A 27962-nucleotide genomic window follows, 5' to 3' on the forward strand; every position below is an offset into this window, starting at 1 on the left:
AACACGCCCGGGCACACTGCCACCAAGTCCGATCTGCCCACCTCCCCCCCCCCCCGCCGACTCACCCAGCTTGAGCAGCTGCCCCTGGCCCTCGAGCGGCCGCTTGAGGGACACGTCTCCCGTCGCGGCGTCCACGTCGAACAAGTGGTTCTGCCAGGGCAGGAAGGCGTGGTGCATCACCAACGACAGCTTGCCGAGCTCGAAGTGAACGCCCGCCTCGCCGGCCTCCAGCACCGCGTAGAGGCGCAGGAAGCTGGCGTTGGGCGCGAACCCCACGGGGATGGTCTCGTGGTACGTCTTCTGCGGAAAGTAGATGGCCCACGCCCCTGTGGGAACAAAACGCGACTTGTTTTTGTTTGCCCACGCGCCAGCAGCGGCGTAACAGGGTTCCTGCCGTGGTGCAACGGTTGGGGATGCCGCACGAGTGTCAGTCAAAACTGTTGATTTATTTATTATCAGCAGTGCGGTTCACGTGCCTAAGATCGCCGTGATCCCCGAATGCCCTCTATCGTGGTCGCACATTCCTCAACCCTTGCACGCTTCCTGCCATTGAAGCCGTTCTCTTCCGTCGCCATTTATGACATTCCGATAAAGCGCCTTGAGTGAAGGTGCTCTGTAAATATATAATTAGATTCCATGGCGAATCTTTGGCAACATTTCACCAAAATGTTTCACCAGCCTTCCATCTCAAGGAGTGCCTATCCCATGGCCATCCGCACCACTCTTGTACCCCTACTGTTTCTGCAAGGGCTGCTGCTCCAGCGGTGTCACGGCTACGACACATTCACCGGTCACCGGTTTGAGTCCATCTCCCGACGCGATGCCGGTTGAAACAACGGTGCTCAAGTTTCTTCAATACTCCCCCACCTGTGTCCACCTGGCAACCATCGTTCCTTCTAGCAGACCGGCATTAAGCGTGTGCTGGGGTGAGGTGCGGATACGTCACTCCCAGCTCTTCCAACGTATCGAGCCGGAGTGGAAGGAGGAGGTCACAAAAATAACTTCCTAGCTAGAGGGACTCTTTCTGGTGACCGTCTTTCCACCAGCGGCAGCGTGAGCAAGCAATTGCAGTGTTCCATCCTTACCTTTTTTTGAAACAGCGAAGATTATAAAGCACGTTGACACAAGACAAAGACCTATGAAGGCCGGCACGGCACACGAGGGGGTAGGTGGCCAGCACCACGCCCGACCGCCTTTGTCTCCCCAGTGGCGATGTTTACATACCGCACCCGGTACTCATTTGAGGCTGAGTCGACCTGAGGGAGGCTCAGGATCAGTTCAGATATTCGTCACCGGTGTTGGCCACGAGCAGGCATCGAACTCTGGTCGCTGGGTTGGTAGCGTAGTGCACTAACCGCTACGCTACCGCTCCCGGACACACACCTGGTGCCACGTACACGATTGTGGGACATATTCACCGAAATCTTATGTAATATCGTCCGTTTTAAACTCTGTTTTTACATCATCAATGTAAATTTAAATGCCATTGAATTATCCAGGAAAGCCTCGACGACTCACACCATTAAATAATTGTGGGTGGAGTGGTGGCACAGTGGTTGTGCTGTTTAGACCTGATATCAATTCCATCAATGGAGAGTGATATCTAAAACCGGTCCTGGGCAACCTCTTCAAGAACGTACTGACCATGACTGACACTGCAATGGGAGAGGCCTTCATCCAGCAGTGGATTGACCAAATGGATTGTGAATTATGATTAATTAAATTGTTATAAATCACAGCTGAGCACCTGCACTGGACTGCACTGGCCCCTTACGCTTTTCAGTCATCGTGGTGCTTTTTGAGTCTTGGATCGCCTTTCCAGCTCATAATTGCGGACCTGTAATGGAGCTAAAGCAAATAATAGATGGCGAGAGAAAAGGAGGTCGGATCGAGTCCAAAGAAAAGCCACTCCGTCTGTCGGATTTGGAGGAAACTTGCCGGAGAGGACATGTGCACACAGTCCCAGCGGAGTTCAATGTGTCTCCTGGTGAGATCGTTTCTTGGCTGAAATTATTACCCCGTTTATTGTAACAAAAAATAACCCCCCCACCCCCCCCCCCCCCAAATATTTTTCTTTGGAAGTGAAATTATGTTTTGCGCTCTAATAAAGCGCTCGCAATCCCGACACGTCTGTTATTGAAGCAAATGGAAATTAATCGTTCAAATGTGTAATTCCGTGAAATATTCAACCGCATTCTCCCCCACCTCCACCCCCGCCAACCAGTCAGCTGTACATTTACATATGTCCGAAAATAAAAGCTAGGGCAGTGTGACGGCTTGCAGCTTTACATCTGTTATAAATCATTTTAACGTTATGAATTACACACCGGAAACAAACACTTCCATCGGTATTTAGTTCACAAATTCAAACCTCTTGCGCCGCCGCCGGAGCCAGTACCAACTTTTTATTGATATATATATGTAAAAGCGCGTAAAATTAATCACTTGCCAAAGTTGGAATTTATTCAGGTTGGATTTCAGGCGTTTTGCGATTTAGCCAAGAAAAAAATAACTAAACGTATTAAAATATCTCATTACATTAACCTACGATCCTCGCGAAACGTAACGGTTTTGAAAACTGCTGTGAAATAATTTAGAAAATAATTTCAACTGTAAGTAAGAGAGCTGCCAAACTAACCCACTACTTCCAGTATACAAACTCCGAATGCATCGCCATGCAGCATTATGGGTAGAAGCCAACATAAGCAGAACTGTCTGCTGTCGTCACATCTGTAATGAAACAATGTGTATGGTCCATCGGCGTATTGGCAAGAGCACTCCCATTATAATTTTGGACCCCTTTAAATGCAACATTCAACGCCGTACACAATATTATCTGTTGTCATGGATTATTATGAGCAGAATACACTTGTGCATGGCAGCAGCAGCAGTAGTAACACCAACAACAACAGCGGTAATTTTATTATTATATATAGCAGCAAAATATGACAGCATCCAGAAATACTGGGTATTAAAGAGTGGACCAAAATATACAAGCCCAGAGTGGAACAACGCGGACGTACAGAATAAACACCGCATTCGAGACCCGAATGTTGCACCTCCTGGCGTTGACATTCCTACTGACCGATGATGCTGCTGCGCAGTCTCTTTTTATGCACGGGAAATTAAAGACAAGCCACGATAGTGTCACTGTGGCCATGCAACCCAAACTATAGACCGCAGAGCAAACCACTATCACACCTGCGCTCCTTTAACAGATGAGGAATAGCAAAACTACACAAACTATCTCCTGAAGCCCTCTCGTTGTGGCTAGCAGTCCTCGACATTCGCATTTGTCTTCTAAATATATTGCCATCATACACAAGAATAGAATTGAGTACAGTATTTTGAAAACCGTGACTACATGTTTTGCAGGGGGAGAGAGTTCAAATGATTTGAATGAGTTGCATTTATTCGCACTCATTACACACAAAGTACCTGCCACAAATACCTTGCTGATCTCTTCAATGAACATAAATCAAAACGCGAACTTCGGTCAACCTCGCAGCGGCTTTTGGCATAGCCATCGAACAAAACAAAGACAGTCACTGCATCGTCCGCGGTCAGATGCGCTTCTGTGGCCGTCTGGAACGCTCTTCCTTCTGATATTAGGAAGCCACTGGAGGCATGCACTTTTAAATGTAAACTGAAAACTAATTTATTTGGAACTGATTTTTGTTTTTAGTTTGTTGTCCTTCCCCCGCACCCCTAATTAGCATGGTTGGCTACGCGCGGTGCGAAAGAAGTTCAACATGCACACGTACATTGACATTGACGGGGGATGAGTAGAGCCCGCGATATGTATAAATATGTAAAAAGTCTACTCTACAAGTTCTCCATAAATATATCAATAACTGGATCACCCTGCATATCCCTATTCCCAATGTTGTGCCATACGTCGCTCTGCAAGGCGTTTTGTGGTTTGTCAGCGTCCTGACGTTTCGCTGCCCGTTCTGGGAGCTTCTTCAGGAACTGAATTTCAACGCGGGGCGAAGCAGTGAAGATCGCGCCAAACCAACGCTGTGTGTGGCACAGCCCGGAACTCAATTGGAGAGAGAGAGCTTACCATAAACATCAGCCACCAAACATTTTCTGCTGGAAGTGTATATAAATGAAGCTGTACTTTAAAAGTACGAATTATGTGCATGGCTGTGTTATTATTATTATTACTACTACTACGATTGCTTAGCAAGGAAAGTCTCACAGAGCCTCATGACTCTTTAACAGGAGGGCCTTGCCAGGTTTTCGCAGTAGGGGGTGAGGAAGGGGTGGCGATGAGATGATGAGAGGCGCCACGGCGGTGAGACGTTAACTACCTCGCCTGGTATGCAGGAGGTCGTGGGTTCGATCCTGACCCTGACGTCTGCTGTATATTTGGAATTTTCATTTTATCCCCGATTTTTCCCCGGGTCCTCCAGTTTTTCCCTCCACATTGAGAATCAACATTCGTTTAGAGTATTTGCCTGCTATACATTTCTTCATGATAAGCCACTTCCTTGAGTTATCATGTGGCCAGATCGCTTCAGAAAATTTGCTATATAGCTCAGTGGGCCTTACCTGGTGTAAAAAAAAATGTTTTTTGTTTTAGATTTTTAAGATTGTTTTAGATTTTTAAGATTGTTTAAGATTGTTTTAGATTGTTTAGATTGTTATGTAGAATCCCAGTGAGAAATGTTGTGGTGTCACTTTTCAAATTCGGCAAACTTGCACCCTGACGCCCGCATGCAATGGCACTACTCTTGCTAATGACGCTGTGAAGCAGACGGCGTGTAGTGTCTGTTTTTTTCCGGTTGATACACAACCCCAGTATTAACCAGGGCGGCCACTGCCATCGAACCGCGAACCTCTGCAACAACAAGCGGCGGCGAGCGTGCTACGGCCAGGTCATGTGACCGCCCAAAAAAAAACCCCAATTAATTTAAATATCGATCAGGTGCAGTGCACTTTGAAAATAAACCCTCGGCTCGAGCTGCAACGTTTCCCCCGCTGTACCTCTCGAACGTTCACCCGTAATCAGCAATACACCGCTGCATTGTGCAGGTGCAAGCGCTGCCTCCCACTAACCAAGTTGAAGGGTGACAGCCGGCGGAGGGAAAGCGTTGTGTACAGCGCACCACTGCGTTACAACGATCCAGCCAATGCTTGAATTGTAATGCCATGGATATAATTACTCCGGAATTACAGTACGCAAACATGCTCTCGATCGCTGTGAGTTGCCCAGACGGTCTTTGATCACGGGTGAGTGACAAGGAAGTAAACTCTCGCGGCCCACGGACACATTCCCCCAGAGAGCCCGTTTAAGCACGGAATACGAATCTGTCAGGCACGCTAAAAAGGTTCCCGCACGGGCATCTATTCTTGTTTGCGAGCGTGTCTTTCTATGTCCGCTAGTGGCGGTGCACTCAAGTCGCCCCCTCAGCTGCGCTATCCATGGTGTAGGTGTTTGCTATTTCAGTGTCCGCAATGACTCATTGTGGGTCAAACACCGTGAGGCCAAGCCACAACTACAGCCTTGATTGCTTAGCCGTTGCATTCGGTGAACTGACCCGGTGAACTGACCCGGTGAACTGACCCGGTGACCTGACCTGGTGAACTGACCTGGTGACCTGACCCGGTGAACTGACCCGGTGACCTGACCCAGTGAACTGACCCGGTTAACAGACCCGGTTAACTGACCCGGTGAACTGACCCGGTGACCTGACCCGGTGACCTGACCCCGGTGAACTGACCCGGTGACCTGGCCCGGTGAACTGACCCGGTTAACAGACCCGGTTAACTGACCCGGTGAACTGACCCGGTGAACTGACCCGGTGAACTGACCCGGTGACCTGACCCGGTGAACTGACCCGGTGAACTGACCCGGTGACCTGACCCGGTGAACTGACTCGATGACCTGACCCGGTGAACTGACCCGGTTAACTGACCCGGGGGCGGGAGGTGTCAACGTGCCATTTGTGTTGTCATAACGGCTGACAAATTCATTGGTGACTTATTTTTGGGGATATTTGTCTTGGTTCGGATTGATTTCTCATAGACTACTTACTTAAAAAAAGCCTTTGGTAAATCCACCGCCGGATGAAATCCTTCCACCCGTCATGTAAGCCACGAGAGTGTTTAACCATACTTCACCACGCTGCTCAGATATGGTGAATAGCGGTAGAGGGTGGGGTGGGCAAAAACCTTGATTTTAGCGATATCACTCAGCCGCTGACGTTAGCAGCCGCTGAGAATTGAACTCAGGTCGCCAAGTTTGGAACGCCGTGTGCCAACCACTGCACCACCACTCCCCCCCACCGCCCTCCAACCCCAATGCATGTTTTAGAAAAAAAAATGTTTGTGACCTACAACAAACATCGACCTCAGTGGACCCGTGCACTCCAACCTCGCCACTGCAGCCCTCTACCCAGGTGCTCGTTCTCATTCGAGAGAAGGAGCCAAGCCATGGTCAGATTGACTTCTTGCTCAAATTTTTGAATTCCTCCCTCGCCCCCTCCACCCACCTTCTGTCCAGCCAGCAGTATAAATGGGTACACCAGGAATTAAAAATGCGTACGCTTTCGTGACCAATACAGCAATAACCCGGTTAAAGTCGAGGATGCGTTCCTGAAAGGTGTGACGACGAATATCGAAACGACGTATTACATTTTTTTAAACAAATGACAAAAATATTGTACTCTGCATGAAGCTACATTTCTTAATGCGCTCCGCAAAGTGCTTCGTGTGCAGGGTAGCAAGGTGGAGGCGAAGTGCTTCGTGTGCAGGGTAGCAAGGTGGAGGCGAAGTGGTTCGTGTAGTAAGGTGGCAGTGAAGTGCTTCGTGTGCAGGGTAGTAAGGTGGAGGCGAAGTGCTTCGTGTGCAGGGTAGCAAGGTGGAGGCGAAGTGCTTCGTGTGCAGGGTAGCAAGGTGGAGGCGAAGTGGTTCGTGTAGTAAGGTGGAGGCGAAGTGCTTCGTGTGCAGGGTAGCAAGGTGGAGGCGAAGTGCTTCGTGTGCAGGGTAGCAAGCTGGAGGCGAAGTGCTTCGTGTAGCAAGGTGGAGGCGAAGTGCTTCGTGTGCAGGGTAGCAAGGTGGAGGCGAAGTGCTTCGTGTGCAGGGTAGCAAGGTGGAGGCGAAGTGCTTCGTGTAGTAAGGTGGAGGCGAAGTGCTTTGTGTGCAGGGTAGCAAGGTGGAGGCGAAGTGCTTCGTGTGCAGGGTAGCAAGGTGGCGGCGAAGTGCTTCGTGTGCAGGGTAGCAAGGTGGAGGCGAAGTGCTTCGTGTAGCAAGGTGGAGGCGAAGTGCTTCGTGTGCAGGGTAGCAAGGTGGAGGCGAAGTGCTTCGTGTGCAGGGTAGCAAGGTGGAGGCGAAGTGCTTCGTGTAGTAAGGTGGAGGCGAAGTGCTTTGTGTGCAGGGTAGCAAGGTGGAGGCGAAGTGCTTCGTGTGCAGGGTAGCAAGGTGGAGGCGTGGGTTGAGGCGACGCAAATCAGGCGGTGCTGTCAATAATAAAGTGAAGACGTGTTTGCGGAACGACGTGATTGAGTGTTGGGTCATATCGCATTATGTAGAATGTGTGTTGTAAACCCTCCTCCTCCGACCCACCTGCCTGATGATGCTGGTGGTAACTCTCAGCGGAACGTCCGAACTTAGTCGTTAAACGTGTGCGGATTTCTCTCCAGCGACAACAAACCAGGGGGTGCTGCTGAAGCGATCATACATTGGCACCTCTGTTCACGTGACGGCTTTATTCATTGGCTGTGTCGGGTGGAGGAGGGCTTTACAACGCAACATTTTACTCACCCAGAAAAACGTGAACCAATGATAATGATTTTCGATTTAAAGCTTTCGTGACCGCAGGGATTCATATTCTTGGTTATTTCGGTAAAGTCACGTAGAAGGGAAACAATAAAATAATAAATATAAAACATAATAAAAAACACAATAAAAATTCTCACGACGTTTCGATTGCAACACAAGCAATCATCATCAGGTGTGAAAACCACAGCAATAAATGTTTAGCTGAAGTGGTAGAGATGCTGTGGTAAGGAGTTATATAATAATAAACTACGAATTGCACCACTTGCAGTCGACCGGCAGGTCGCGTGTGGTGGGTGACATTGATGTTGCTCTTTTTTCTTTTTTTTCTTTTTACTCTCATCTCCTGCTGAGTCGAGTGAACTCGTTGTTTCTATGGCGGGAGCGAGTCTCTCTATATGACAACGGATGTTTACCGGCACACAAATTGATACTTATTTCTATGACCCCGACCTCACCACCCCCCCCCCCCCCCCGAGAGATGATGGGCTCAATCAACCTCCATTCAATTTTCACATTGGGAGCCGCGACAATGTCACGAGATGATCCGCCATTGGACCATGTGTAGATCTCTAGTGGACGTGTGTAGATCTGTAGTGGACGGGTGTAGATCTCTAGTGGTCGTGTGTAGATCTCTAGTCCACGTGTGTATATCTTTAGTGGACGTGTGTAGATCTGTAGTGGACGTGTGTAGATCTCTAGTGGACGTGTGTAGATCTCTAGTGTACGTGTGTAGATCTCTAGTGGACGCGTGTAGATCTCTAGTGGTCGTGTGTAGATCTCTAGTGGACGTGTGTAGATCTCTAGTGGACTGTGTGTAGATCTCTAGTGGACGTGTGTAGATCTCTAGTGGACGTGTGTAGATCTCTAGTGGACGTGTGTAGATCTCTAGTGGACGTGTGTAGATCTCTAGTGGACGTGTGTAGATCTGTAGTGGACGTGTGTAGATCTCTATGGACGTGTGTAGATTTCTAGTGGACGTGTGTAGATCTCTAGTGGACGTGTGTAGATCTCTAGTGGACGTGTGTAGATCTCTAGTGGACGTGTGTAGATCTCTATGGACGTGTGTAGATCTCTAGTGGACGTGTGTAGATCTTTAGTGGACGTGTGTAGATCTTTAGTGGATGTGTGTAGATCTCTAGTGGACGTGTGTAGATCTCTAGTGGACGTGTGTAGATATCTAGTGGACGTGTGTAGATCTCTAGTGGACGTGTGTAGATCTCTAGTGGACGTGTGTAGATCTCTAGTGGACGTGTGTAGATCTCTAGTGGACGTGTGTAGATCTCTAGTGGACGTGTGTAGATCTCTAGTGGACGCGTGTAGATCTCTAGTGGACGTGTGTAGATCTCTAGTGGACGTGTGTAGATCTGCAGTGGACGTGTGTAGATCTCTAGTGGACGTGTGTAGATCTCTAGTGGACATGTGTAGATCTCTAGTGGACGTGTGTAGATCTGTAGTGGACGTGTGTAGATCTGCAGTGGACGTGTGTAGATCTCTAGTGGACGTGTGTAGATCTCTAGTGGACGTGTGTAGATCTCTAGTGGACGTGTGTAGATCTCTAGTGGACGTGTGTAGATCTGCAGTGGACGTGTGTAGATCTCTAGTGGACGTGTGTAGATCTCTAGTGGACATGTGTAGATCTCTAGTGGACGTGTGTAGATCTGTAGTGGACGTGTGTAGATCTCTAGTGGACGTGTGTAGATCTCTAGTGGACATGTGTAGATCTCTAGTGGACGTGTGTAGATCTCTAGTGGAGTGTGTAGATCTCAATTGGACGTGTGTAGATCTCTAGTGTACGTGTGTAGATCTCTAGTGGACGTGTGTAGATCTCTAGTGGACGTGTGTAGATCTCTAGTGGACGTGTGTAGATCTCTAGTGGACGTGTGTAGATCTCTAGTGGACGTGTGTAGATATCTAGTGGACGTGTGTAGATCTCTAGTGGACGTGTGTAGATCTCTAGTGGACGTGTATAGATCTCTAGTGTACGTGTGTAGATCTCTAGTGGACGTGTGTAGATCTCTAGTGGACGCGTGTAGATCTCTAGTGGACGTGTGTAGATCTCTAGTGGACGTGTGTAGATCTGTAGTGTGTGTAGATCTCTAGTGGACGTGTGTAGATCTCTAGTGGACGCGTGTAGATCTCTAGTGGACGTGTGTAGATCTCTAGTGGACGTGTGTAGATCTCTAGTGGACGTGTGTAAATCTCTAGTGGACGTGTGTAGATCTGTAGTGGACGTGTGTAGATGTCTAGTGTACGTGTGTAGATCTCTAGTGGACGTGTGTAGATCTCTAGTGGACGTGTGTAGATCTCTAGTGGACGTGTGTAGATCTCTAGTGCACGTGTGTACATCTCTAGTGGACGTGTGTAGATCTCTAGTGGACGTGTGTAGTTCTGTAGTGGACGTGTGTAGATCTCTAGTGGACGTGTGTAGATCTCTAGTGGACGTGTGTAGATCTCTAGTGGACGTGTGTAGATCTCTAGTGGACGTGTGTAGATCTGCAGTGGACGTGTGTAGATCTCTAGTGGACGTGTGTAGATCTCTAATGGACGTGTGTAGATCTCTAGTGGACGTGTGTAGATCTCTAGTGGACGTGTGTAGATCTCTAGTGGACGTGTGTAGATCTCTAGTGGACGTGTGTAGATCTCTAGTGGGCGTGTGTAGATCTCTAGTGGACGTGTGTAGATCTCTAGTGGACGTGTGTAGATCTCTAGTGGACGTGTGTAGATCTCTAGTGGACGTGTGTAGATCTCCAGTGGACGTGTGTAGATCTCTAGTGGACGTGTGTAGATCTCTAGTGGACGTGTGTAGATCTCTAGTGGACGTGTGTAGATCTCTAGTGGACGTTTGTAGATCTGTAGTGGACGTGTGTAGATCTCTAGTGGACGTGTGTAGATCTCTAGTGGACGTGTGTAGATCTCTAGTGGACGTGTGTAGATCTCTAGTGGACGTGTGTAGATCTCTAGTGGACGTGTGTAGATCTCTAGTGGACGTGTGTAGATCTCTAGTGGACGTGTGTAGATCTCCAGTGGACGTGTGTAGATCTCTAGTGGACGTTTGTAGATCTCTAGTGGACGTGTGTAGATCTCTAGTGGACGTGTGTAGATCTCTAGTGGACGTGTGTAGATCTCCAGTGGACGTGTGTAGATCTCTAGTGGACGTTTGTAGATCTCTAGTGGACGTGTGTAGATCTCTAGTGGACGTGTGTAGATCTCTAGTGGACGTGTGTAGATCTGTAGTGGACGTGTGTAGATCTGTAGTGGACAGAGCGGACAGACGCCGACATATCCGCATACGTCCGACTGTGTCCGATCGTTCAGGAGGGAGACAGTGATCGATTCAACGGTTTTGGGGTGGTCTTCATCCAGCAGTGGATTATTCACAGCTCACACTAATAATGCCGATATGTGGTGCACTCTATGTTAAATAAACGAACCTTGCTAGATTTTCTGAACCTATGAAGATGCGCACGCTGCTGCAATTCTTGTCGATTATGTGCACTGTATATTCCTCTGATGAAAACTAAATCAGGCTCAAATGGGCCGGGGATGCTGGTTCGTGTTCGGAAAGAGAGTCACCCACGCTCTTTATGAGACGTTGCCACAGCTTCACCTCGATCTTACGCAACAATGCCAGCCCCGCCGTCTTGTTTATGAATCCCTTAATGATGACCTTGCAGGCTCTGGAGCCAACTGGAAGGGAAGCCAGGACCGTTTGCCGAAACGAACATCGCAGAAAGAGACAGGGATGGAACGAGCGCGACGCGGGATAGGCGGGCGAGGCTTGGAGAACTTAAATTAAGCATGACGTGGGAGACAGGGAGTGAGTTGCAAGGAGAAAGTTCGGCCGATTTTGGACGCACGTTTCAGACAACACTTTCATAAAGTGAGTGAATCGTTCGTGTAATCATGAAGTGGCTTTTCTACCGGGGCAGAGTGTGCCAACAAAAGAGGACCTTGCAATTGAGATAGAAACCATTTGTTCAAACCCGTCTTGATAAAAAATAAAATGCTCAGACAGACTGACTTTTTTTATCCAAGCTAGGATGGCGATGGCGCGTTCATGAATTGTGTACGTGTCAAACCACTCACTTGCACCATTATAATCACAACCAGTACCGCGTTACTTTCTGAAGACATCTCATACGAATGATTGTTATTATTTTTAGACTAAGGTTGCCTTTATCGTGGGACTGCCCAAATGCAAGCAGATTTTTTGTCGAGGCCTTCATCCGCGAGAATGGCTCCATCACCCAGCAGTGGGACATTGGATGTCGAACGCACGGAATAAGTCGGCGGCGATTCTATACTTGGCGCACGAGATGTTGGCCGCTGGTCAAGACTAACGAAGGAGTGGAAGCCAAAGGCGACAGAACACGCCGCCCGAAGGGAATTAAATTGTCAATTTTGTTATTCCAGAGCTGGATTGTGGCCTTTCCACAGCATGTGGATCGTGGGAGTTGTTGACAATAAATATATTAGGTGAAGTTCATATCTGCTACGAAGAAGGGCCATTGCCCAAAACGTTGCCTGTTGTATACGTTGACTGTCAAGGCAGCATTTTTGATGAATGCGTTATTATAACTTGTGTTATTTGTGCTTGTGCACCACTGATAAATCAGTATCGCCATGCACGGATGTATGTTGAACTTCTTTCGCACCGTACGTAGCCATCCCCGCTAATCGGAGGTGCGAGGAAAAGATAACAAACTAAAACACAAAAAACGGTTTTAAAAGAAATTAGTTTTCCATTGAGCTCCATAACTTGCATAGCTCCCAATGGCTTCCTAATATCGGAAGGAAGAGCGTTCCAGACGGCCGCACAATATTTTTTTTTAACCAAGGGAGTCAACTCAAGGAGACCAGGATAAATAACTGGTGTCCAATGAGGAATAGCAAATACTGCAGTTAGGGTTTTGTTGGTATGAGGAAAGCTAATCTCAAATGCGTTTTTTTGGTCCGATTTGGCTTTCCCCAGGATTGGATAGCGGTCACGCAGTGCGAGGGAGACCCCCATGGGCAGCACCAACACACGTGGATGGCGAGAGGCGAGGTCACGCAGTGCGAGGGAGACCCCCATGGGCAGCACCAACACACGTGGTTGGCGAGAGGCGAGGTCACGCAGTGCGAGGGAGACCCTCACGGGCAGCACCAACACACGTGGATGGCGAGAGGCGAGGTCACGCAGTGCGAGGGAGACCCTCACGGGCAGCACCCACACACGTGGTTGGCGAGAGGCGAGGTCACGCAGTGCGAGGGAGACCCTCACGGGCAGCACCAACACACGTGGATGGCGAGAGGCGAGGTCACGCAGTGCGAGGGAGACCCCCATGGGCAGCACCAACACACGTGGTTGGCGAGAGGCGAGGTCACGCCCACGCCAGCTGTCGCGATGCCCGCGATTTCGATTGCATCACCCGTGCAATAAACGGTGCCGTATGAATTTACACAACGCGTCGTTAATTATCGGGAACTGATGGTTCGAGTCTGATAAATGTTGGCGATATCCATGGTGACGTGTCCAGGATAATAGTATGCTGTCCCCCTTGCGCAATGAATCGTGGAAGCGTGTGCCATTTCAGGGCTCCAAGAGTAGAGAGTACACATTTGAGTTGCATCGCTCTCCGATGTGTTTTTTTTTTAGTTGACCCGCGTGTTGTTTGGCAAGAAGTCCGAAGTTTCGCCCGACGTAAAAATTCAGTTGCCGAAGGAGCTCCGGGAACGTGGAGAGACATCTTGCTGGGCGCTGCCAAACCGAAACCAAATTGTCGAGCTACAAACGAATGTTTGTATGTTGAACTTCTTTCGCACCGTACGTAGACAACCGTGCTAATCGGAGGTGCAGGACATCAGGCATGGGGAAATAACATCAGGAATGGGGAAATAGAGGGTGATCCATTTCTCGATTCCCCACTAATATAATAATGGGGAGATTGTTGAGACAACACTTTATATCGCAGTCTCTACACATGTCCCACCATGCAGTTGTTTTAAACTATCTCTCATCTGCAAGACACGGAGCCGTCGCTGTCATAACATTCAATCCACGTGCTCCTGGGAGCCATACACCGCACGGGACAACCCCTAAACACTTGAGAGCAACACAGCACCATCGTGAAATTGTCTCTGTCTTGTCAACTGCAGCGACGAGCTTGCTAGCATGCCGCCCATTAGAGCCGTTATCGAGGAGTCAACAGATGGGGGGGGGGAGTCTCCTGTAGCCACTCTGCTGTGTGAGGACGCCCAAGAGGGGCCGAGTTGTACGCGTGCTCGTGCGCCGCGCCGCCCATCAGCACGGCTGGCCACGTACGGTACGAAAGAAGTTTAAAGTGCGGACGCAGTCACGGGCGGCACGGTGGCGTAGTGCCAACACTCGCGTCTCACGGGCAAACTTGTTTTGGCCTGCGTACCACTCAGCCCCCCCCCCGACCCTGGTGACAAGAACGCATTCATTTCTCTCTCTAAACACCAGTCGTAGGAAAGGATTAACATAACCAGAATATATTTTTTTAAACGCAGCTATAACGTTTTTTTTTCTTTTTACGGGTGACATTTAGATTTTTGGGTTATGGTACTTTAATCAGGTTAGTTTAACTAGCTTCATTTAAAAATAAATAAATATCGTAAGTAAAAAATATGAATGATTGTCTGAAACAAAAGGTAGAATCACAGCCAGCGGAGGACCATCTGGAGGAGCGTCGCTGGCCACCGCTGGGCTGGGGGAGCCACACGTTGAGAACGGCTGAGTTACAGGCAAGGTCGTAATTATAATATATTATAATATATTGGGGGGGGCATCCCCCCCCATAGTCAAATATGCTCAAAATGCCCCCCCCCCCCAATATATTGCTAAACATTTTTTTGCAATGCTATGTAAATAAAAACAACAATTTGCTAAACCTTGGACACAATATCTGGACTTGTCTTATAACAATGCATAGATTTCTGTTTATATGAATGTGGTTATGGTTGTACTTTATTAATCCCTAATCTCAGCCATTACATACAATGAAACAAGAAAAGGTAAAAAAGTAAAAACAGAGCAATGTAATAAATACAATACACTATTAGACATTATTGTAACAAATAAAGAAAAAGTCCATCCCATGTGTTAGTGATTTTTTAATATTTTGGGCAGGAAATGATTTTTACATTTTAGATATTTCTCTGAGTTGGGACCCCCAGACACCCTGGAAGATTTGGTCCCCCCCAATGTTTACTCCATGGCTACGGCCTTGGTTACAGGGAATAATTACAGGAACTCATCAACTTACGAACATCCTACTTACGAGCTTTCAGAGATACGAACAAACCTGTCCGTACATCCAGCACCCTGTTCGGACCGAGAGTCGTAAGTTCAACAGCCGCGCAATAGATGGCGGTGGTGGCATCTACATCTGCAGAACATGAACAACCAGTGGCATCCGCATCTGCAGGAGATTATACAACGTTTAAATCTATTATCCGTGTTTAATGTACACGACGTACAACCTGTTTGGAATCGACTGGCGTAAAGTTGGACTTACGAACAAATCGACTTCTGAACAGACCTCTGGAAACCTAACTCGTTTGTAAGTAGAGGCGTCCCTGTCCAGAACCCATCCAGCGGTTGTGAATGTTCTTATCATCTCACAACAGGCGGCGCAAGTTCCATCTAAGCATCCACCACCATCGCCATCACGAGCCATCGACGACGCCTTTGGTCGGTCAGCCTCGCACCCGCAGGCAGGGTTCAGGTTTCACGTTTATTTTGTCTCGCCAGGTGTCAGCTCCGAAGGCCACGTGGAGTCTCAGTTAAACAGAGGACGCGGACAATAAGGCGACGACGAGCTAATGATTCACCCGCTCACTACCCCCCCCAGCAGGGGATGGCGTTACTTATTGTCAATATTCTCCGGATGTTGTGACATTCGGATCAAGGACATGCATGTGTATCATTTCGTATTGCACAAATAGTTCGTGTTATTTGCTATTGCCTGTTATTTTGTATTTCTCCTTTCGTTTGTAGAGTTGTGTTAGACCAGTGGCGTGTGGGCATTCTAATTTGTGTCATTTCATACCATGCAAATCATCGATTATTTGTGCGACGAATGGGGGGGGGGGGTACAAACGATGGATCGTCTCAATCGGCGGCGCGTGGCTGGGGGTGGCGGGTGAAGTCCCCCTCGTTGTAGAGATAAGTGGAAGCGCCGCGGTTAACGCACGGAGCGACGATCCCGAAGATCCGAGTTCGCTTCACACTCACGGCCGGCAATATCGGTGGCGAATATCTCAACCGGTCCTGGGCTTCCCCTAGGTCGACTCAGCCTTCAATGGAGGCCGGGCGTGCTCGAACAGTTTGATGAAGGCTATACGGGGGAACTTATAGAAGTTGGGTGGCTAGGTGGTGTGTGTGCAGGTGATGTGGATAGGTGGTGTGTGTGCAGGTGATGTGGATAGGTGGTGTGTGTGCAGGTGATGTGGATAGGTGGTGTGTGTGCAGGTGATGTGGATAGGTGGTGTGTGTGCAGGTGATGTGGCTAGGTGGTGTGTGTGCAGGTGATGTGGATAGGTGGTGTGTGTGCAGGTGATGTGGCTAGGTGGTGTGTGTGCAGGTGATGTGGCTAGGTGGTGTGTGTGCAGGTGATGTGGATAGGTGGTGTGTGTGCAGGTGATGTGGATAGGTGGTGTGTGTGCAGGTGATGTGGATAGGTGGTGTGTGTGCAGGTGATGTAGATAGGTGGTGTGTGTGCAGGTGATGTGGCTAGGTGGTGTGTGTGCAGGTGATGTGGCTAGGTGGTGTGTGTGCAGGTGATGTGGCTAGGTGGTGTGTGTGCAGGTGGGCTTGGCTGGGTGGTCAGTGCGTGTTTGTGTGGGTGGGTAGCGTGCGTACAGCTGCTGTTTATCTTCGCCGGAGCTGGTTATTGCGGCTTCAGCAAGTCCGCTCTCTCCGCCTCCTCATCCCAGGAGGCTGGCAGGCAGGCAGGCAAGGGGAGGCAGTAATAAGCAGCCAGGGGGGATCATCAGACGTTGGGCACACAAGCGGGAGTTTGATCAGCGCTGCTAAACACCTGCCGGACGGAGATAATGCCTCCCCCCCGCTCTCGCTGCCGGCAAGTTAATAGCTCCCGCCTCAAAGAACGCAAACTCACCTCGCGTGTGGACTCAACACACGACAAAGACAAAGATCCCCCCCGTGGCGTGGCCTTTAACAGACTGCTGTGTCGCAAGTGCTGTGAGCGAGTAGCGCCTGTGGAGGTCGGGACGGCCCCACCACGGGGTGGTAGGGTCAGTGCCGGATGAAACTCGTGCGGGCCCTGTAGCATGATGTTATAGAGCGGGTCTGAATTAAAAAAAACATAAGTACTAAAACACAATTTTTTATTGTGTTTTTTTCATTTGCTATACAGCCAGATAATACGACAAATCGCTAACCTTAAGCACCCAGTCTGTTGATAAAAGTTGAAGGTGGTATAGTACTATAGTAATAGAGCAAGTGCAGAATCAATGAACCGGAATTGATTAGCACGGGGCCCTTGAAAGTGCGGGGCCCGTAGCTACAACACGTGTAGCCACAACACGTGTAGCCACTACACGTGTAGCCACAACACGTGTAGCCACTACACGTGTAGCCACAACACGTGTAGCCACTACACGTGTAGCCACAACACGTGTAGCCACTACACGTGTAGCTACTACACGTGTAGCTACTACACGTGTAGCCACTACTACACGTGTAGCCACTACTACACGTGTAGCCACTACTACACGTGTAGCCACTACTACTACACGTGTAGCCACTACTACACGTGTAGCTACTACTACACGTGTAGCCACTACTACTACACGTGTAGCCACAACACGTGTAGCTACTACTACACGTGTAGTAGTAGCTACACGTGTAGCCACAACACGTGTAGCCACTACTACACGTGTAGCTACTACTACATGTGTAGCCACTACTACACGTGTAGCTACTACACGTGTAGCCACTACTACACGTGTAGCCACTACTACACGTGTAGCCACTACTACACGTGTATCTTCTTTTGCTCCGAGGATAATCCGGCACTGGGTGCGGTGGTCAGCAGCACGCCCGGCCGTCACCCGAAGTGGCGATGTTTTATGCACAACACCAGATCTGGTGCTGATTTGAGGCTGAGTCGACCTAGGGGGAGGGCCAGGACCAGTTCAAGATAATCGTCACTGGGTATTGGCCGTGAGCGGAAATCGAACTCGGGTCGCCGGGTTCGTAGCGCAGTGCGCTAACCGCTACACCACCGCTCCCAAAAAGACAGAGATCCACTCACTCGCACACAATCCACGCACACACTGCCACTCAATATTATCTGTATCATCCTACCCGTCTGGACGCACGTTGCTTTAAAATCATTTACGCCGAGGTCTAAGTGACACGACATTGACTTATCAGACATCATGGCCTTGCGAGAGACGATGACTAACTTCTAAGATGCATTACATTCATTGTAGTGATGCTGCTGCTGAAGCAGTGGTGCAGAAGCATAATTAACAAAAAAACCTCTCAACACATTCATCAACACCATCGTGTGGTCTTAAACAATGTATAATAGGCGACGTTTCGGGTACTGGCTCTTCGTAGCAGATATAAACTTCGCCTATTATATCCCCCCCCCCCCCCTTTTAATGCCACTGCTGTTTGGCAAACGTGTTTGAGTTTTTTTTTTAAAGACGAATTCGGCGCTTTGAAGCAATGCTATTTGTTGAGCTTGGACGCATGCAGGATGGACAACAGTAAGCATATTAAAAGTGTGTTGTTCGGGAATCGGAAAGAGAGGAAGATTCAACAGAGAATGGCTTGACGTTAAGAGATTGGTTCTAGAAAGACGTGGCACTACTTGAGCGTGTTGGCACAAGAAGAGAGTGAAGGCTCGCGTCGAATGTGCAGTGAACAACCTGCGGGCTATCTGCCCCATGGATCGTGATGATGATGATGACGACGATTTGTTGAGCTGTTGACATCACGGTCATTCCACCGAAGTCATCTGCGTCATTGTCTTATCAACCTGGGATAATTTTTCACGAGATATTTTCCAGAGCTCAGCCCCAGACAGTCACGGCTTTAAATAAGTCATGCTGTCATCAGCCGTCAGCCGCACGTTGTGTTTCCTGTAATAAGGAGGCAGACAGGCATGCGACCGCGATACAATTTAAGCAAAGGGCTTCTTCTCGAAATAACAATAACAACAGCCTTCCCGGAATAGAGTGGTCGTCCTATTTAAGGGCTTGGCACAAACAGCCCACGCAGAAGTTGGATTCAATAATCCGTGGCATGTACCTCCATCTCCTGGCCATCACAACCCACTCCAGGTAAAAATGAAACCATGGAACTGCACTTTGTGTTTTACCACGATCGCTGCATTAGATATTCTGGACCTGTTGCATTTCTCACATAACCGTGTTACGGTGGTGACAATTCGTGAGCGATTACGAATACGTAATGAATAACTATTATATTTTGATTTAAAGTTTTCGTGACTGCAAGGATTCATCTTCTTTGGTTCTTTCGGTAAAGTCACGTAGAATGAGAATACATTTATTATTTTATTCTCATTCTACGTGACTTTACCGAAAGAACCAAAGAAGATGAATAACTATTATGTAGATTAACACAGGGTTTTTTTGGTATTAATCTCCGTAATCGTTTTTTACGCGTTCTAACCTAAAAAAGAACAGTATTATGGATGATATTAGTCGCGAAAGCCTACGGGTTAAACTGATGACGGAGATTGTTTAATCATACTTCACCACGCTAGTCAATGCGGATTTGATTAATCGGAGGCCCAGGACCGGTAAGACAGTGGCACGTGACCTTTGTGGCACTGCGGCCTCCCCATCGCTCCGGGAAGTCAAATCAAACCTCTGGATTGCAAGCCCAGTGTGCTGACCATTACACCGTTGTAGCAGCATCCATTTATAGGACAAGTAGGGGTGCAGAGTTGATGTGCGATGGTCGTGGGACAGACGCTCATTGCAAAGGGAGACCGGTGAAACATTCTACGAAGAATTGACAAACAATCACCATTCGTAAAATAATTATTATACGTTTAGCTGCTAACGCACCGCCGTGCCGTTTTTCGGTCGTTCTCAAAGAGCGAAAACGACTCAGAGGTGCGAGGAACGGCAGACAAGCGGGAAGGCAGCCACGCGGCGAGCCGGCGCAAACAATTGCCAAAGCTTTGCGGTCCTTTATGTATCAAGGTGTTATCGGCTAATTAATGTGCGTTTATATGTGGGGGCGGGGGGGGAGGGGCAATCGGAGCACTCGGAGAAAATCCACACGTGCGTGGGAGCAACGCGCTATCCCACACAGACGGAACAGGCGAGGATCAGAGTTTCTCTGTCCTGCGAGCAAGAGGATGGCTCTTCGACGCTCAACATGGGTGATCCGCATTACAGGTCACGTGCGTAGCCACCAGCCGGCTAATGGTGACCTTGGCCATGTCAACTGGACTGTTCGTATTCATAATAAAAAAAAGAACTGCAGTCTTGACTGACACAATCTTCATTGAGAGTGAGAAATAATATACCGAGAGAATAAATCCTCAAACAAATCCCTCTTCTTTAAAGCGATGCAAGCATGGAATCGTTGTTCCCACCCCCCCTCCGCTCACACCCCGTTTTTGTTGAGATTCTTGACATGCAGTCAGTCGCGTTCGAACGCATTCTAAATCCACGTCTCAATTCATAATAATGCGCGTTTTCGCACACAGAGATTGTGGGGTTGCACGTGGGGTGGTGGTGCGTTGATGCCAGCATGCACTGCGCACACATACTTTATTAAAGTGATATTGTCGTTTAATATTTGCTTTATATGCACGAACGGGCAAGGGGTATACACGATATATCCACACACACACGACAAGGGAAGCCAGACACGATGATGTAATGAACACTGAAAAAAACCCTCACGGAATCTCGAGACTCGCTCTAAGGAGGGTCCTGCATTGGAATGTTCGGCCAATTGGTTTTCGTTTTCATACAGAAGTTTTGTTGTCTGAAGATGACGAAAAGCTCATTTTACGATTCTTAACACGAGGCTTATAGAGCAAGACTAAGGCATCTCTGGATACGCAGGGTTTTGTGTTAATACCAGAGGCTCTCAGAGGAAGACGCAATAACCTTAGAAGTTTTAGTCTTCAGTAGTAATTACTGAGGCTGATAGAGCCAGACCAACAGACCTCATGGTTTTTATGGTGTATTTGGAATGCTTGAGGCTCAAAGGGTCAGACAAAGACAGTTTTATTATTATTATAGTTTATTGCTAATGCCTGAGGCTCGTAGAGCCAGTCAAAAATTCCCTTTACAATTCCGAGGGTGCCGTGTGGCGATTTGATTTGTGATTGGAATATTGAATTTTCCGATTATAGTCAATGGGAGTGAATGATTATTTTTTATTTCATGTTTATGCTCCCTATTCATTATGGCAATGAAAAAAAAATACAAAAGGAAATTCAACCCCTTGAGTTTAGTTCCAAGGAAAATAATAAAATAATAATAGTGTATTGACCAAAATATGCCCTGCATCCTGGATGTGCCCTGCGTGACTTTGACGGCACTCTGTGGATGTCAATGGCGTCTCTCCATCCTCCTCCTCCTCGCGGCTGTGATGTGTGCCAAGTGTTTCGATAACGTCTCATTTGTACTTTGCTGAATTGTATTTTTGACTGTGCTGTGATACTTTGTATGTATGTTCTATTCCATTTATAATTTTACATGTTGAACTTCTTTCGCACCGTACGTAGCCAACCGCGAGAATGGAAGGTGCGGGGGAAGGACTACAAACTAAACACAACCACAAAGCAGTTCTAAAGAAAGGAGTTTTACATTTTGTATAGTGGCGTAGTGTACAGTAGTGTAGTGCATAGTGTAGTCTATTGTAGTGTATAGTGTAGTGTATATTAGTGTATAGTGTAGTGTAGTATGTATGTAGAACTTATTTCACGTCGTACACAGCCAACGGCGCTAATTGGATGTGCGGGGGAAGGACAACGAACGAAACACACAACGCCGTGAAATCTCTCTTTGTTCTCGGTCTTAGAATTTCCCGCTTTTTAATTAAGACTCTGCTTTAAAAAACCCCATTGTGTTTTCTCTTGTATATATAAATCTAAGCACAATTGTAGGGATGTCAAGCAGGGGGTATCTGCCACTGCTGCGTCTCATGCATGGTGCCCTTCCGCCTTTCTCCCAGTGTGAGACAGCAAGCATGTTTTACTACTCTCCCTCAATGTCTCAGTCGCCACGTTGTTATAACTTCATTCGGTTTTCTCTGTAGAGCGTTCAACGTCCCGGATTGATGTCTCGTAGCAGGCAAAAACAGTAAGAGGCCGGATCTAACCGCACTTTGTTATGAAGAAGCAGTGGTTCTTAGCCTGGTGTGCACGCACCCCCTGCGGGTGCGAGATGCCCTTTGTGAGAACCACAGGCGTGCAGGCTCCATAAAGGTTAAGAACCACTGTTATAGAGGCACACTTCTGATAATAGCTAGCTTCTTCTTCTTCCTCTTCTTCCTCTTCTTCCTCTTCTTCTTCTTCTTTCGTGTGGCTGATGTTGATGCAGGGCAACGACTACAATGTCTTTTTCAGGTGGTCAAGCCAGACAGCCGTGTCAGGAGCAGCCCAGCAATAATAATAGTAGCAGCAACACACGCCTGCCTTACATTGGTGGACGGGTTAACGGAAAGGGTCAACATTATTATAGGAATTCAGTGGCAATGGTGACCGGAGGAGAATCGGGATCAGAATTATGGCGAGAGAGAAAGTTGGATTTCATAACAAAGCAATGTACAGGTGTGCCTTAAATAAGAAGGACGTTATTTCGATCAGGGCGAAGAATCTACCGTCGCATGGATCTTAAGCGTGGACACTGGCTGAACACCATCAATAAAGGCAACTATAAGTATTTAACAAAAAAATATTACGGAAGTGTGCGCAGAAAGGAAAGTGCAGTATTGCATATTATTTTGACCGTGATCCGTGGCATGCCCGCGTTTGAGAGAGCTGGCTAACAGAGTGGAACAACACTGTCGTCCAGAATGAGCGCCTCATTCGACACTCCCAAACATCGCAACCTCCTTGCTTTGGAAATCCCTCCTTGAAGGCACCTGCGTAACCATCAACCGCTTCGGAAAGATCAACAGGCCGATGCGTCCCATCTATTTAATAAATGGAATATGAAAGACAAAACCACGATGCTGGGATTCCCACCATAGACACATAGACACACGCCGGATTATAAATAAGACACGCCCTCGTTTCATGTTCTACTTGAAAAGACGGGAGAGAAGTGCGTCTTATAATCTGTATAACAGGTTACAAGGCTGTTGTAATGAACGACGCGGACGAGAAAAGGTTTGGAGCTTACTTGGCGCACAGAACAATGGTGGCGAGGTGCATTCCCCGGCTGGACATCTAATTTGAGATGACACGCAAGATAGGAAGCGTCATATTTGCCGCCAAGGAAAGTAAAGTTGCCTTGGGCAGAATACATCGCCAAGAGAAGGGCGATGTCGGGCAGCTAAAATAGGGAACGATTAAATAAAATAAATCTTGACTTAAAGCTTTCGTGACTGCATGAATTCATATTCTTGGGTTTTTCGGTAAAGCCACGTACTGTAGATAGATCAAATAATAAACTAAACTACGTCTTATTTGACCAGGTATGGCCCACGGAGCTACATAGTTATCTTTCAGAAGCGACCTGGCCACAAATGATAGCCCAACGAAGTGGTTTATGTGGACATTTATAGCAGCCAAATACTCTAAACGCACGTTTCTGAATGTGGAGGGGAATACCGGAGGATCCGGAGAAAGATCCACGCGACCACGGGGAGAGAGACATGCAAACTCCAAATATACAGCAGGCGTCAGGGGTCGAACCCTCGCCCACCTGAATGCCAGACGAGGTACCGTGGAACGGGCTGGAGAAGCCGCGATCGAACCAGCTGCTGCGCGACTGTCAGATTGATGACAAACATCGCCGCAACGTGAGAGACGGTGACAGTTTTTGGGTAGGCCTTCACCCAGCAGTAGATAGATCACGGTTGATGATGATTACGTTTCCCATTGCGGAGAATGGGACCCCGCAGCTCGGTATGATATACAAATATCCAGCCCACTCAGTGCACGTGTATGCTACAGTAATACTGTTTGACTTGTACAGCATGCACATGATAACAATGTTCAGATGGCCACTTGCCAATCCAATTGCCAATTCCGCTTCTGGACGAAACCCAACGCACGCCCTATCGGAAATTCGGCCATACCCACACCCCGCTGTGTCGAGTAAAAGGGGGGGGGGGGGTGACTGAGTAATCGAGTCATATCGATCGCCAATTATGTTCGCTCGTCGAATCGAACTGGCAGTCGGCGGGTTTATAGCCCGAACCGCGCTATAACCACTGCGCCACCACTCCTCCGCCACTCGGTGTGCCCGAGGCGTTGTTAAGCAAAGGTCGCGGTGGGTTTTTTTTCGTGTTTTTTTTTTACGGGGAGCGTGGCGTTGGACAGCATCCAATGTAAACATTGTCCAGCACCTGCCTCTTCCGCTCGGTGCGCCCACCCGTGCGTGCGTTGCACAAACAGCGCAACTTAAACATGGACTCCTCTACTTACACACGAGTTAGGTTCCAGAGGTCTGTTGGTAAATGTAGATGTTCCTCTAACTCGCCGCCGACTCATGTGCCGATCCCGCCCCTCCCTTTTGGGATGGGCGCTGTCGTCATCACCATCGTAATCGTCGTCGTCGTCGTCGTCCTAGAATCTCACTCGGGTCCGGAAAAACGCTGCCGTGCGAACGGGCGTCCAGAACAATCCGCTTCCGTATTCGAGACCCGAATAATACATCGCACTTCCCTCCTCGAAGACACTGGTCTATGTATTATATGCGCGTAGCCAACCCGGTGGAATCGTCAACCGCATGAGAGCATCTAAATCGTTTTTGTCACATCACCGGGCCGATGACGCACACCCTCCTCCACGAAGGGAGCATTGAAGAGACGGGCCACGGCGAGGGCGATTGCGGCCACGTGACCCGGACTATGGACCACAGTAATAAGCCATCGTAGTCTGCGCTCCGTCAACGCAGACGAACCAAAAAAAAAGCCAAAACCGCACGAGACTCTCTCCCACGACGACGCTCTCGCCGTGACGAGCGGATCTCGACTTTTGGGCACCTAGATCCGGCACATATTCTCATCATTCGGACGATGAAGAAAAGCGTAACCACTACGACCGCTGTACCGAAGCTTCACGCATCATCACCACGGCCCCTCAGGACCGTATTTACCATGAAGAGTCGGGTTCTCGTGGTTAAGAAGGGGGGTGGCTGGCGTCCCGCCCTCATCCAGCAGCGGATTTATAAAGGCATTGTACCAAATACCGTGGCCCATGCACACAGCATCCCATGGTTGAACGTGTGAAGGCGCACATCGACAAAACAAAAAACACATTATCCAAGGCCAATTCAAATCACCATCACTCTGGGAGTCACTCAAATGAATAACCGATAGCGAAGAAGCACCCTTTGAGACAGCAATTGAGTGAAATAGTGTCCATCACGATCCCCGCCATAGAAACGTGGAATTTCCACCACTTTGTCGAGGAACGGCGACGCCACTGCCCAGCGCTGCACTGGGGTGCGTTACTGCGGGACTGTTTGCACAGCACGGGCACGTTGTCAATTCCACTGTTGGATGAAGGCCTTCCCACGCCGCGTCGGCAATAATGTTTGACTATACTTCACCACTTTGGTGAGTGCGGATTTGGTGATTGGTGGAGGGAGCGGTGTTCAGGTCCGGTTCAAATATGGCTCGCCCACTCATCAATTGATGTGATGTCAGCGGTGGCGGCGAATCGCGTTCACGTGGCCAGGTAAATATGGAACAATATGTTCGATGGCACAGCGTTGCCAGTGGTTGTACAGGCACACAAACAGAAGTAACACTGTCATAAAACGTGAGTATATATTCGGCAACGTTTCGGGCAATGATCCTTAGTTTACAGCACATAGAGAGGGCCAGAGTGGGCATAACTATAGCAGCGAGCTAACTGCTGCGCAACCGATGTACAACCCCTACGACAGCAAGTGCGTACTGCAGTCAGGCACAGGTCTTGTCTGGCGAGGCGTCAGTCTTGACGTACTTATCTCTCTCTCTCTTACTCGCCCTTGAAAAGGACCCGGCACGCATCGTCTTTGCGCACGGCTGCGCAGGCATCGCGCGCGCAGCGAAAGTTACACTCGCAAAACCATTCTCAATCCACTGCTGGATCGGGAGGCTTCCCTCCGCCGTCCCTCCGCCCTCACCCCACGCCGACTCGATCGTGGCTGTTGTTTGACCATACTTCACCACGAGGAATCCGATGAGCTATAAACGCACGTTTTTCACTGAGGTTAGCCGCAGTCCGCTCACCACCGGTGCTCCGTCCAGCTTTGTTCAGCCGCAACGTATTTAGCGGGTCCTCAAATTATCCACGTGAGCACCGTCGCCCGCAAACACGGAGGTGCGAGTAAAGGTGCAGCCCTGCAATTGCTCTCGCTCACCGACGTCGACGGTGTTTGGCCAAACTCCTTCGCGCTGGCCAGACGTCTTGGAGTATAATCGGTGGAGGTACACTCACTTCACCCCACCACGCGCGACTTGGACATTGGCTCTTGGTCTACCCATTTGGTACCGGTTGCTAAACACAGGTGGAAGGATCGGGCGGGTGGGAGGGAGAGATTTGATCAACTTGCCCATTATTCCAGCCTACCGCACCGGGAGATCGAACAATCGAACCGGCGACCTCGGCATTGCAAGTCCATTGCGATAATCATTTGCACCACGGAAACACCCCCCCCCCCTCCCCGAACACCACGTGCAATGCGTCTAAACCAAACTCATGCGCGCATACACGCCAGGTTCTCAAATTATCCGAGTAAAGCAGCATCATCATCATCTTGGTGGTGGTGGCGAGCTAAGCACAGACTCGCTGCACACGCTGACTCGCTCACCTTGACAGAGGAGGGTCGCCATCCACGCCACAGCCTGGCAGCGTCCCGGCGTCAGCCTCGGCAATTTCATTTCTCAAAAAAAAAAAATCTCGTACTTGAAGAAACTTGCTCGTGAAATGTTCTTCCTTCCGAACCAATGTTCTCCGCGGCGACTTGCCCTTTTCAATCAATCGCCATGAAACACGAACTCATGTTGCTAGTTCTCAACAACAGCAACAACCCAACAACAGCAGAGACGCCGATATTCTGCCCTCCGCCCCGAGGCTGACTTGCGAGCGCTCAAGCGCACGAGCGACTTGGTGCGAGTTCGCGATGGCCCAGGCTGACCTGCGCGCTGTTGTGGGTCACGAGGCGAGCCGCGGTGAAGCTGCCCCTGCTCCCTGCTGTTCCAAGTCCCCGTGTCCCGGCGAGACTGAACAGCTCCCTCCAGCCTCCTCCTCCTCCTCCTCGTCCTCCACGTGCGCACGGCCGTTGCGCGTCACTGAACAAGAGGCGTGGCCTCTCCTTCAGCCCCGCCTCCGCGTGGGCTTCTTCCCCCTCCTCGTTTGACCATACTTCACCGCGCTTGTGAAAGGGTGGGGGGGGGGTGTTGGGTGGGTTGGGAGCGCAGAGCGACAATGGAGTTTGGTGCGCTGCCCTCTGCTGTACGAGGCGCCTGCCGTAACCTGTCTCGCGCGCATAGCGGTCTCTGTCTCGTTATCAGCATCATCGGTGTCATAATCAGCGGCAGCGGTGGCCAGCTGTGTTGTTAGTTCTCGAGCCGGTTGGTTGTTAAAGCGCCAAGCAATCATCACGCTTACATCACCACTCGCCGACTGCCCGCGTTCATCCACAGATGTGCACAACGCGTCTTGTGCGATGGACGTACGGACGCATCGTACAGATCGCTGTTTTATTATCAGAGTTGTACTGCGCTGCGTCAATGCACCGGTGGGTGGGAGGAGGCAGGGCGGTGTTTGACCATACTTCACCACGCCGGTTAGTGTGGGTTGGTAAAAGCGGGAAGCATAGACATGGGCGCATGGCAGCGCAGTACAACAATGGATTTAGGTGCACTGCCCTCTGCGTAGTGTGTGTGTGGTGTGTGTAGTGTGTGTGTAGTGTGTGTTGTGTGTGGTGTGTAGTGGTGTGTATGTGTGGTGTGTGGTGTGTATGTGTGGTGTGTATGT

The 27962-nt window shown here is 49.1% G+C and overlaps 1 protein-coding gene across 1 annotated transcript in view; it reads right to left on the reverse strand.

The window, feature by feature from the left end:
- The window catches only part of RET (ret proto-oncogene), a 75308-nt gene extending 47627 nt beyond the window's left edge, over positions 1-27681 (reverse strand). The window contains exons 1-2 of the mRNA XM_032969454.2: positions 26794-27681; positions 66-326 (exon numbers count right to left, since the gene is read on the reverse strand). Of these exons, the coding sequence (XP_032825345.1) occupies positions 66-326; positions 26794-26863 (331 nt within the window). The 5' untranslated portion in view covers positions 26864-27681. The remainder of the gene's footprint in view (positions 1-65; positions 327-26793) is intronic.
- Positions 27682-27962: the final 281 nt, after the last annotated feature.

Source organism: Petromyzon marinus, chromosome 41, assembly GCF_048934315.1.
Source record: "Petromyzon marinus isolate PM22_M1 ecotype Great Lakes invasive population chromosome 41, UKy_Petmar_22M1.pri1.0, whole genome shotgun sequence".
NCBI classification, from domain to species: domain Eukaryota; kingdom Metazoa; phylum Chordata; class Hyperoartia; order Petromyzontiformes; family Petromyzontidae; genus Petromyzon; species Petromyzon marinus.